The sequence below is a fragment of the Talpa europaea genome (genome assembly GCF_964194135.1).
Source record: "Talpa europaea genome assembly, chromosome: X".
In the NCBI taxonomy this organism is placed as follows: domain Eukaryota; kingdom Metazoa; phylum Chordata; class Mammalia; order Eulipotyphla; family Talpidae; genus Talpa; species Talpa europaea.
In genome coordinates, this window is record NC_140081.1 from 81,475,424 (window position 1) to 81,488,369 (window position 12,946).

Genomic DNA, 12,946 nt, shown 5'->3' on the forward strand with positions numbered 1-12,946 from the left:
AATTTTTGTAATTGACATACAGCATTATGTTAGTTTCATTCAAATAATTAATTGACATTTGTATGTTAAGAGCAAAATGATTATGACAGTAAGTCTATTCCCCTTCTATTACCAGCTCTTTGGTGAATGCTTCTTTTTAGGCTCAGCACTTCCCCAGCAAGGTCATGCTGGGATGTAACGCTAGTTATTAGCTTAGTAGCAGGAGAGGGGCTGGACCAGCTCCTTAGAGGGGTCACTGATTGTTTTGTGGGGGCAGAAGTCTCTCCAGGATCTAGCACAAACATGCTGGCTCTTACTTAGGGAAGAGTGGCCCCTTCTGCAAACTGATGGCTGGGTAGGGGTGTCTGACCAGATGTTTTCATCCCATGTTTCAGGGCCCTGGGATTTTACAGCCGCATGAAGTCATGTGACTGACTTCATCAAAGCTGACCTGCCATTTATTAAATATTGAGCAATTAATCTCCCTGGACTTCTGCAATTCTAGTTTATCTTTTCGTTGCTCAGCTGTGCTTGTTTCTCCATTGCAGGAAATGAGGGCCTGTTTGTAAGCTCCTCAGAAGCCCTCACGCTCTCAATCTTTCCCCACTTATGAACTGTCACCCATTTGTCATCCTGCTGTAGGGCATTAGCTCGATGGCATCCAGCCATCTCCACTGTCTTTGTAGCTCATATTCCTCCCATATTTTTCAAAAGTCTGAATCGCCCCACCTGCAAGGCTGTTCCTCCCAATTTTCCCAGGTCATTACAAGAAAAATCTTTAGCAGCTGCACTGCCATCCCATGCCCGAGACTATCCGTGCCCCCTGTGTCCATTTTGCTCACTAGGCAATGGACTGAAGCAGAACCAGAACCCTATCTTATTTTTTTTTAAGATTTATTTATCCATGCACACAAGAACTGGGGTACAGGCCAGAAGTGCGGGGGATGAGAGGATCCACCAGAGACAGAGTGGGGAACAGAACAGGCAGAGTGACTGAAGTACACTGCTGAGGGGAGCAGCAGGCGAGGCAGGAGAGGTCTGCTGCACATGTGGGTAGTTTCCTGGCCAGCTGGGGATTGAACCCGTGCTGCAGAGGCTGCGGATAGCTCCACAGTGCTGTACCCAACCCCTTGCGCCACCAGGGAGGCCTTGTCTCAGTATTTCTCCCACACGCAGTCTTTGGCCAGGAGCCACCCTTGGGAAGTCTGGTTTCAGCGGAACTGTGGTGATGGCGAATTTCAGCTGCTGCAGCGTTGGATTTCAGAACTCAGCAGCTGTGGTTGCCTGTCACTTAAGCGCCTTGCTGTCGGAGAGCTTAGCGGTCACATGCACCCTGCATGAGGCCCAGCCTGAGACAATCAGCCAGACATCAGTTTTAGTTGCTCTTTGGGAACAATGCATGTTTATATGTCCTTTTCCTAGGCTTACCTCAAGGAATTCATTGGAATTCATTGGTGGACAACTTCCCAGTGACCTCACAGCTAAACAGCCACATTGAGTGAAATGCTCATTGAGAACACTTTTTAGTTTTTGGTCTATCAGTCAGTCTCTTTCTTTCATGTGGCCTGATTCACACGCTTGTCTCCTTGTCTCTTTCTGATTCCTTGACCTCACCAGGGCATGTACCTTACAGTATCTGTCCTCGCAGCTTATGGATTCATTGCATCATAAGCTGGAGATAACCCTTATCTGGTTCAGGACATCCCTTCTGTACATGTTTTGAAATTCTTTGACTAGATTAACCCGCTCATCCTCTAAATGGTGTTCTAATGGGCCGTAAAGTGCACCAAGCTGTGCTGTTAGGACCAAAGAAGAAAGTCAAATGTTTCCTGTTTTTATCTGAAAATGTAAACTTAGAAGACATAATTTTGGGTGTGATTATTTGCACTAGAAGGCTTTAACCTAGTGTTCTTCCTTCCTGACTAGTGCGAGTGTTACTGGAAATCCTGTGGAAAAACAGATGATAAGAGCCAGTCATACTGATCACTTGGGAGTAATCAACACTTACATTCCAGATAAGCAGTTAGTATTCTATAAATTAAGCATGACGATAGTATGACATCAAAGATACGTCAGTCCCTAGATGAATCATCAACAATACTGAAATTATATGCCAGGTTCTATAAAGGGGCGGAACCATGACACATATTGATTAAGACACTAGAAAGTATAACTCGTCACACAGATGTGTAGATGTTGTCACTGTATATCTAATCTACATGTTCTATAGTGAATGTCAGTCAACAATTTGATCACTTTTCACTCTACAGTAAACTGAGTCAAAACTGGGCATATCTTTTGCCAGTTTAGAAGTTAGAAGAGAACTTTGGGGAAGATTGAGATAACCTAGCTTCTTTAAGAAAGCCATTAAAAAGAAGTCTGAACTAATGCTTTCCTTTTTCTCATGCCTCATAAGGAATGGAAGCATTTGATATTCCATTGCCCTTACTTTAGGGTCAGAACTGGCTTCAGAAGTGATGCCAGTAATGATTATGATTATATTTCTACAAAGGGCCTTCCTGGTGGCGCAAGGGGTTAAGACACATCCTATGAAGCTATCCGCAGCCACTTCAGCACGAGTTCAATCCCCGGCCAGGAAGCTACCCACATGGCGCAGCAGACCTCTCCTGACTCGCCCGCTGCTCCCCTCAGCAGTGTATTTCAGTGGATCTACCTGTTCTGCTCCCCGCTCTGTCTCTGGTGAATGCTCTCACCCCCCCACCCACACCTCTGGCCTATACACCAGTTCTTGTATGCATAAATAAATCTTTTAAAAAATATTTCTACAAGAGAAATGATTTTATTGGCAAGCAACAAAAAAGCCTCCACGATCATTAATTTAAGTCCCCAAGTTCTTTGGTTCCCTAGTCAGCCCCAAGGGAGACACATGACTGTTTCACTGTGTGCGTCTTATTTTGTGTGGTGACTTAACTTATTTCATATGTGCCTTTCTGGTTCTGTTGTCACTGTCCTTGTCATTTTCAGTGGCTCTTACAGCATTTTCCCCTAATCATATGCTTCCAATCCCCCACTTGGATTGTTTCACTTTTCTATCATAATAGTGTAACTCTTTTCTGACATTCCGGACAACACTGCATTTTGTTTTCTTTCTTTTTTTTTTCTTCACTTAAAGGTATTTTGTGTAACCTTCTGGTTATTTTCATTTGCATTCTGGGGTTTAATTTTTTTCACCTGCAAAATGAGAACGGTAGCAACTACCTCACAGGGTGTTGAGCATTAAATGAACTCAGAGCATTGAATGAACTTGTGATTGGTGAAAGTGATTTTTAAGCTGCTAAACACAATCAAAGAGGTGTTTGGAGGACTCCCTTCTTTGAACCCATAGACCCCTGCTGCCACATTGTCTTTTTGCTGTCCCACTTTTGCTTGTCTCCCAGCAAGGCTGCAGGGCTCTCCAGAGCAGAGCTAGAGTCCCACGCCAGCTGGCAGATGCCTGTCAAAAGCATTTATCAAACCCTTCTTTCCTCCAGTGGCCCTTGTGTTTTCTTTGCTCCTATTTTTAATACTTATACAATCAGTGTGCAGGACACAATGTCGTACTTCAAAAGTTTTTATTTTTTTGAGGAAGGTCAGCATGCTTATTGATTTCAAGTGTAGAAGCTTTAGCGCTTGTCCTTGTCAGGAGCTGAGGGAGAGGAAGATTTGGGAACATTGGCATTAGACCTCGAAAACACTTTGGACAGCACTGATGGGACCTTCCTCAGCATGTTAAGCCCTTGTTTGGAGGTACTGGGCTTTTTGGAGTCTGTGAACAAACCGAAAGAGAAACATGGTCATTGGGTTTTCCACCTGAGGCTGTCGGGCTAGGGGATTGAAAATTTAGGATTCAGAAAAGCATTTACATAGTAACCTTTGATTTTAAATATGCTTTCCCAAAGTATTTGCTCCTTTTGACACCCTGGGAAGAGAGCAGGAGATATTCAGTGAGGCCAGACACCTTGTCCAAGGTTCCGTGGGTAGAAAGCAGTTAAGCCGCAGTAGGGCCCCGGCTTTCTGGTATGCCTGCCTCATCCTAAGAGATGTCTGTCAAAAGAGCCACATGAGCTAATTCCATAAGAGGGAACCTTCCATTCTTGACTGTGCGAGTGTCCATTGCCTAATGTCTGGGTGAAAGCAGTCGTGCATTAAAAAGGCTATCCGTTCTCACTCGCTTTCAGTCAGTTTTCAGTTGACTGACCCCAAGTCACCTGTTTGTCCTGTGAGCTATAAAGCACTTGTGTGGCCAATAAGAATCTCCATTTGGACCCATTTTTCTGCACCACTTGTTTTGTGCAAAGAGCTCTTAAAGCAGATCATCGCTTATGCTAACATAACGATTGCTGTATCTGTGAGGACAGAGTGGGCATTTATCTGTGTTGCTGATGCCTCATGACAAGAGGTGATGAACACAGGCAACAGAGCACACACCTTCCTGCTTCAAACAAAAGACAAAGTACTTCTCTACCTATTGCAGTTACCTCAGTTTTACCTTTTCAGCAATATTACTTTGGGAACCTCAAGAATCAATGATTAAAACTAAGGTGGCAGACAGCAACTTTAACCCCAAATAAAGAGGAAAATGTTTAGCTTTTCAAATTAATGATGCAGTACTAGCACATGTTGGTAGTTTAAATAAGAACAATGAAGACATAAAAAGAAAAAGCCAAACTCTGCAGAGGTGAAGAAAAAAGCTTGAATAGGAAAGGAATCTCTACTGTGAAAAAGCAAGAGAAAGACTTTTAGCTGCAGGATTGATGCATGTGCTGTGAGGCCATGTTTTGGAAATCTCTCTGGGGGGAGGATGGAGCTTGTTATTTTGCAATTTGAGGATCTTGTTTTAAAATGCAGGCGCTTGGAATTCATTTCCCTGAGATACTGACTTAGGCAAGGCTGGGAAGGGGCCAGGATTCTGCACTGTCAATAGCACCCACGAAGCTCACCCCTAGGGGCACAGGGAACCAACCCTTCGGCTGACAATTCACTCCTTTCAAAGGGAAAGTGCTGCCGCCTGCTGACTGTGCAACCAGTGGTAGGTCTTTTACCTCCATCTTTGCTTTTGCACAGGACTTTAAGACCCACAGGGGAGCACAGCAGTGGCTGTGTCGTCAGTGCAATGGAGCGACTGCAGGGTGGGTCCCCGGGTGGATGGGAGACAAGGCCAGGGCAGAACGCCACAGTCACTACTGAATACATGCCACTCCCAGTACCTCTCACCCCCTGCCCCTCGCTGTGAGGCTCAGCTCAGACCTGTATAACAACTACAAATTATGATCTACAGGCAGTATAATTTTTTCAACCCTATGTTGGTGGGGGATCGAGGTGCTGCAAGCCATGAGCCACTCATTGCAGGGGGGGGGGTAATTAAAACTTGTATAATTAAAATGATGTCACCGAGAACTTTAGTAGAAAATGATAAATATGTTATACCTGAAGTGCCTTCTTTTGAAGATGACAGCTTGTCCAGACAACTTTCACGTTGATAGAGGGTGACAAACTGCCAAGACAAAGGAGAAATCGCAGCTTATCCTCTGCCCTTTGTTGGGCAGTGAATACTAGAAATACCTAGAAACCCACAGGGACAGAGCACAAGCATCATGTCATCATACACGATAATCTCGATGTTCTATGGAGTCAAAGAATTATTGTCCAGGGCTTTGGCTATTTCTTATATTGCTGGCCAATTATGAACCCAGGGCTGGTCCCAGCCTGGACGTCAGATATCCTGTAGGATAATTTCAGGGACTCATGTATGCCAGGTCACAAAAACATTAGCCTTGCTTCTGCCTCCTTGTGGAGCTTGGAAGCAATAAAACACTATAAATCCTTCTCTGGGAGATGATGATAGGGCGAGAATGGAGACATGGGATATCTATTTCACTTGCAAGGAATGAAATGTCCAACCTCCTTTTAAGGAATTCTTAACATGAGATCTGCAGCAGGAAAGTGGCAGCGTGGGGCTACAGGAGCATGGAGGGGCAGGGCCAGGCTGGGGCCTTGAGCCGGCTTCACTTTGAGGATGGTTACCATCTCCTGGATGGCAGGAGCAGCAGGATTCCCAAAGGGCACCTAACAGGTGGAGGAGGTGGTGGCTGCATGTAGCCACTTGGTGGTGGTGGTTAAAAGGGAAGTGATGAGTCAGTGAAGTGAGGCCTAGATGCATGAGAGCTGACAGCAGGGTATTTCGTACTGTTGGTATGGGGAACAGAGTATTATGGTGGAAGTTTGACTCTCATTCTTACAAGAGAATGTGAAGCAGTATATAGATTAAAATTTTAAAAACTGGGATACTTTCAGGGATAAACTGGGACAGGGCCAATCTAAAGTATTGGTTCTTAGCCCTGGCTGTGCAACTGAACCATCTAGAGAAATTTTGAAAATAAGGATGTTGAGCCCACCCCAATTTAGCAGGAATCCCTGAGGTGGGGGGTCAAGTACAAGTAGTTTTCTAAGTTCTCGGGTGTCTGTAATGTGCAACCTGCGTGAGAGTCCTGATCCTAAGAAAGCAGGAAGGGCAGGTGCCACAAATGCCTGCTGCTCAATGCTGACTGGCCACGCAAGTCCCCGGGCAAGTTTATAGCCCTCCCAAGGCCTAGATGTACCCAGACCAAGTGGTCAGAATCTCCAGGGTGGGACCCGCCATCAGTTATTTTTATTGCCAGATGATTGTGATGCACAGCCAGGGTTGAACTTGCCTGCTGCTCCCCTCAGCAGTGTGTTTCAGTCAGTCTGCCTGTTCTGGTCCCCACTCTGTCTCTGGTGAATCCTCTCACCCCTCCTCATCTGTGGCCTGTACCCTAGTTCTTGTATGCATAAATAAATCTTAAAAAAAATGGGCTCTGATGGCAAGAGCTGTTCTTTCAACAAAAGTTTGTTGGGCAACTGCTGTATTTCAGTTCTGTGTTAGGTGCTGGGTAAACATCTAAGGCGGTGAACAAAATAAAGTGACTATATATATAGTGTATGAGATGGGGAGGGCAGGAATGTTAGTCCTTTTCTTCTACTGCTTTAGTTCTAGTGCCCGGTATATAGCAGGTGCTTGATAAGTCACTGCTGCATGAATGAATGAATGAATGAATGGTGACTTGAGTGCTATGAAGAAAAATAAAGAGGGACAGGGGAGTGTGTGTCTACTTTACACAGTGTGGTAAGGGAAGGCCTCACCAAGGAGGTGAATTTCTGCAAAGACAAGAAGGGGATAAGGAAGCAAGATACAAAGTTACCTAGGGCTAGCACATTCCTGCATCTCCCTCTGGTCTGGCTTTTCTCTAGAGGCTGCCAGAGCAAAACTGTCCTAAGGGGCTAAGTGGCACTATGGCTTATGCCACACACAGACACAGGACAATGGCTGGGCACAAAAGTGAGAGTTTTGATAGAGGGATTTTCAGGTACACTGCAGTAGCTGAGATAGATTTGGGTGTGGGAAAGTGTGGACAAGGCAGTGTTTCCTAAGGCCCCTCAAAGCACACCGATAGGCAGCCCCTTAGTTACCTTGACCACAGTGTCATTTTTACGATGGCTCCACTGGCTCCCCACGATGTGAAAAAGACTCACCTTAACACTGTTGTCCCTGTCTAGACGCGAGTAGTAAAGACTATCTGTGAGAAAAACAAAATATTAGAAAATGAATGTATAAATTTCAGCACAGAAATAATCTCAGTAACTTTATCAAAGAATCACAGAAATTGGGTAATCAGAAAAAGCTGAAAAGGGTGAGACTGCTAGAATGCCAGGCACAGCCCTTGGCTCCTCGCTGAGACACTGGGACGGATGCGGTGTGCACTGGCAGAAGCAGCACTGGGGAGGACCTCAGGAGGGGCAACTCGGTAACTAGCTATGGCCTTGCACAACCTCTCTTACTCAAAGGGCCCTTGTGCTAATATGGAAAATAAGAGATTAGGCTGGGGGTGATTTCTAAGGACCCCACAATTCTCTGGTAATAGACAATATTTAAAAAATGTCAAATCCTGGTAGCTTGGGTTCCAGTCTACATAAAGATGTGATAAACTCTTATTTCTGGATATTTCCCAGAGGAGCATGGTAATTTTAAAATTCATAGTATCATATTTCATTCTTCACACCAAAATTAATAAAATCTTACTAGTGATTCAGGAAAAGTAAACTAGGTGGCTCATGTTCACTGCTTAATAAAGCCAGTACTTCCCTCAAAACACATCAATTTATTAGAAAACTCAGTAGTAACTTCAGGTTTGACAACAGGAAGATTCATCAATACAACCGATAAACAAATTGTCCTTTTAAGTACTAATTTAAATTAAAAAAATCCACCTAACCTTCTGTTACTTTGGCGCTTGGATCTTGGGAACGATTTTCATCCTCACTAAAAAAGGATAAGAGACATTTCATTTTCTATGTATGTAGAAAGATAAGAACCTGTCAAAGCCATTATGCACATAGGAGCAAACCCGAAGTGGTTTGAGTTCTCTAAACAAATGAAAATGTTTGCTGCATTGATTTATTTCATTTTGGATGCACCCCTCCCTTCTCCAACGATACAATAATTGAGAGTTGCCTGCACTATCAATTATGTATGTTAGAACAATCATGACAGGAGGTAGGATCAATGGTGGGTGAGGAGAAGATACTGTGAATTTGCATCAGCTCAAAGAGAAACCTTAATTTCATCGTGGCAGGCAGAAAAGAACGTAGTTGCAACCAGGGAGATTTTTCTCCTTACACTCTTTTTCCCATGATACAAAGTGCTGCTCCTCCCAGTTTGTGAATATTGTTGTAAACATAACAATTGTACATATGGTTTGGCTCTTCTAGAAAAAAGTACACATCAGATTCCAAGCCTACAGTCCACTCTGTTCCTCCCTGTCCCCTGTAGATACTGCATAGTTTGGTTTTTCTTGTTTTCATGATATGCATATATAATCAACTTTAATGATTTGTCATTCATTTATAAATTTATACAGTCATACTCCAGGCATGTGCCCATGCTTCCCTCCCCGCCAACACAGCTCCAGCGCCCACACCCTGCAGTGTGCCTCCTCCACCCTCCTCCCCTCTGGAAACCACTACAATTTTCAGAGTCTAAGAGTTATTTTTGTTGCGTTTTGCCAGTTTGCTTTCTTTGGTTATTTATATTCCACAAATGAGTGAAGGCATTCTTAACAGTCTTTCACTTTCCGACTTATTTCACTTAGTATAATTACCTCAAGATCCATTCATATTGTCCTAAAAGGCACAATTTCACATTTTTTAATAGCTCAGTACTGTGCCATTGAGTACATTTAACACAATTTCCTTATCCAGTTGAATGTCACTTAGTTTGGCTTTTCTCTTACAGACACCCCCAACTTAGATGATTTTATCTAAATCTTATCCATCCTTTAACGCCCAACTTAAACGCCACTGCTTTTGAGAATTCTTCCCTGAATGCTCCAGCTTACCTCACTCCCTCCATGCTTGGGATTCCTCTGATAGTCAGTTGTACACTTCTGAGCATTTAGGTGCTTAAGGGAACTAAGTAGAAACCCCTTTAGGTCAGCCATTAGTGCAGGGCCTATTGTTACCCAAGATTTTTCTCTCAACTTCAAGGGTCTAATACATTAGTCAAAGACTTAATCTAACTATACTAAATAGACCACAGGTCCCAAGGGAAGGGAAGTAGAGGCCAGGTAGATAGGAGTGGGTGAGAAGCAGGGGATGAGCGGTCCAGGAAGTAACTATAGAGGGGAACAAGAGGAGTGAATGAAGGGAGGTTGAGGGGCTAAATGCTGGCTTCCTCCCAGGTGTATCTGAGGAACCCATCCTTCTTATCAATATAGTTTCATTCCAGATTTTTATTTTCTTAATCAACTCGTATTGTTTCAACTGAATGTACCTAGTAAACGAAGGCAGATCATCTTCATCGTATGAGGATGCACTCATAAGTCTATGTATGAAGTAATCTGTCGGTTCAGTACTAGATTTCATTTCTTCTACCTGGAAAAGTACAAGTCAGGAATTACACAAAGAATTTGCAATAAATCAAGTAAAATATATTACATTTGCTTAGTTATCTATGTAGCCAGCATTTAAACCAGGCACGTTATATTTGGTCATGAAATCTCACATGGCTTCCCAGGAAATAAATCAGCGTTTGTGTAAAGGATATTGACCTTGGGAGCTCCTGAACTGGCCAGAGCTGTAAGTCTGTATTTTTGTTTTTCCTCTAGTTCACTGCAGCTTCTGGGCCAATTTGGGAACTATTATAAATGGACAATCCAGAGAACTGTCTTGCCAGGAAAGCCCAATTCATATGTATTCTCCAAACACATGGTATGGTACAATTTTGGAGGGAGGGTCAACCCAAGAAGTCAGTGAAGCCATCACTAGGATATAGGACCAGGGATAGGAGCGTCGCGTGAGGGTGATAGTGAGATTTATGGGTGGACTGCAGTGGGAATATTCAGCATACTTTGATTAACTTGCATGTTTCAACAAGTTGGGCAAATAAATTTCAACAAAAAAAAGGTTGATTAAGTAACTTGTTCAAAGGTCACATAGCTACAAAGTGGCAAAGCCAGAATCCAAGCCCAGGTAGGCTGAATTTGTATGATTTTTTCCCCCCTATGACCTCTCTTATGGTCCTGCCCACTAGCATGGAGTTTCTGTGCAGAAAACTTCCAATGAGTATCTACTGGTCAGAGTACAGAGAACAATGACACCTATTATTTTAAATAATCAGCTTGCAGGTCTCCTAACTAGTTTCCACGTTGTTAGGACTCTGTTTTTTTCCTTCCCTTTTTTCCAGTTGAGGGTGCTGTTTTCATTTGTTAATCATTTCCCTTTTGGGGTAAATATCATCAGAGTAGGGAGAGACTCCCAACATCCTTTATTTGGTCTAAGTGTGTGAAAATACCTTTTCTTTAGTAACCCAGCCCTGCAAGTCACATTTCTCACTTACACTTTCTGTGTTAATTCCCGAAAAGGAAGAAGGGTCTGTTTCAGTTGAGAATTTTGAGGGTTTAGAAATAAATTTTGTTTGTGTATCTGTAGATTCTGTCCATTGAGTTGGTGATGCTTCAATATTTTTTGTAGTTAAAACGGATTTGCGGTGACATCTTTTTCCAAATGACAAACTTTTTTCCAGACTATTCTTGTTCATCAGTGGATTGGCTGCTGTGCTGGTAACAGGCTTTATGTCTTCTTTTACTTGGTCTTCGAGTGGACCTTCTGGAAATTCATCTTTGACAATCTCTTGTAACACAACTTCATCTTCATCAGAAGTGAAGCTCTCGTCTTCATTATTTTCTGAAATTTCTTGCTTAATATCATGAATCACTAATCTAATAATAAGATCCTTTTTGCTCTGGACATCTTTCAAAAGCTCCACTTTGGTGATGTCAGGCTTCATTAAATTCGGAAATGAATTCCTACTAGCAGCCTGGAATTGAAGAGACAATGTGAAAAAAAATTGCTTTAGTCACTTTTCCTGTGTTTCTATTGTAATAAAGCAATTTTCAACTTTAGTTTCAATTTAGTAAAAATTACTTATCTTCAAATGCCATTTACTTATACACAAGTAATATATTTAAAAGAATTAAGTGCGAATGATAAGCAATATTTGTTCATTTCTATAATTACTTTATATTCAAAATTTTCACTGCAGTCCAAAGAAAAGAACCTAGGGTTCTTTCTTTTGCTTCAAACTTTTTACTTTTCAAGAAATGCAAAAGGTACAGATACTTTAATTACATTCTATTCCATCTCTTACCTTGAAAGTTTTGTAACAGATGTAAGCATGGGGATAACGTGTTTTCTAAACTTCGTAGTAGGGAATTAATTATAGAACAATCTAACCACAGATACAGCATTCCAAGTACAGGCAATTTCATGAAAAAAGACAAGGTATTGGCTGACTTGGATTCTTACTTGGATTCTTACTTGGATTCTTACTTGGATTCTTAAAATGATGAATAATAGCTCAATTGTGAAGGACTCTGAATGGTCATTCCTCACCCCACTAAACACTAAACCTTTGGACATATTTTCCAAAGGGAGCTTCAAAGAGTAAATCATTTTTTCTCACCTCCCTGGTCAAATGTTATTTTCCATTTTGCAAAGTTAAACACAGATCAAGGAAAAGATAGGTCTAATTTCTGTAGCCTTGGATAATGCTGCAGACTTTACATTAATTTGAGTTATCAATCTTAAATCTCTGTGACACCGCAACACCAACTTTTCAGATAAATTCTGCCTTAAAGGAATATGCTTTGTGTAAAACAGAAAGAACTTCTATAAGAAATGGAAACAATCAATTTTGATTTTCTGTGGTGGAAGGAAATAGCTGTTCAATGATTCAAAAGTCATTATATGTGGCTTTGGTATGTGTCACTGTATAAATCTTTAATGGATATGTGTCTGGTATACTGCGGAGTTTTGGTACCTTAAAATGATAAATAAAGCCCTGTTTGTAGATCTCTAATTGAGGAACAGCCCAGGTGTTGTCTAGCACTGCTATCCAGATAACCACAAAGGATCTGTCTTAGATGAGCTATCTGTTTACTTTTCTCAGAAGGCTTTTGCTCCCCTGAAAGTTTGTAGGTATAGTTTTGGATTAGCTATTCTCTTCCAACTTCCTCTGGGCTATAAAGAGATAAAGTGCTGATAAAAGATGTAAGAGAAGCAAGCAGGTAACCAAGAACTGAAGGATGTTTCTGCAGATGATTAAGGAGGAACGATTTGGGAATGATATTCTACACTGTAGGCACACAGATTGTGTCCAAGGAATTACTTAAATAAAAGTGAAGACTTCACTAAGTAAACAGTAATGTTATTTTGAGAATCCAGAAAGAAAAGGACATTTTAGAGCTGGAAGGGACATTCATCTTGTCCAAGAAAGTAAGGACCAAGGAGATTCCACCTGAGTCCATGATAATCTCAGTATTTGAGACCAAGAAAACAAACAAAAAACAAACCCATCAAAGTAGTCATCAGCTCTAAGACTTAGTTCAATGGA

General features: G+C 42.0%; 1 protein-coding gene across 1 annotated transcript in view; it reads right to left on the reverse strand.

Annotated features, from left to right (window-relative positions):
* Positions 1–3,602: 3,602 nt before the first annotated feature.
* Positions 3,603–12,946, reverse strand: part of LOC311187675 (fibrous sheath-interacting protein 2-like) — a gene marked incomplete at both ends in the record, with an annotated part of 67,839 nt that continues 58,495 nt past the window's right edge. The window contains 6 exons of the mRNA XM_084259003.1: positions 3,603–3,745; positions 5,407–5,473; positions 7,468–7,574; positions 8,271–8,317; positions 9,827–9,927; positions 10,892–11,371. Of these exons, the coding sequence (XP_084115129.1) occupies positions 3,603–3,745; positions 5,407–5,473; positions 7,468–7,574; positions 8,271–8,317; positions 9,827–9,927; positions 10,892–11,371 (945 nt within the window). The remainder of the gene's footprint in view (positions 3,746–5,406; positions 5,474–7,467; positions 7,575–8,270; positions 8,318–9,826; positions 9,928–10,891; positions 11,372–12,946) is intronic.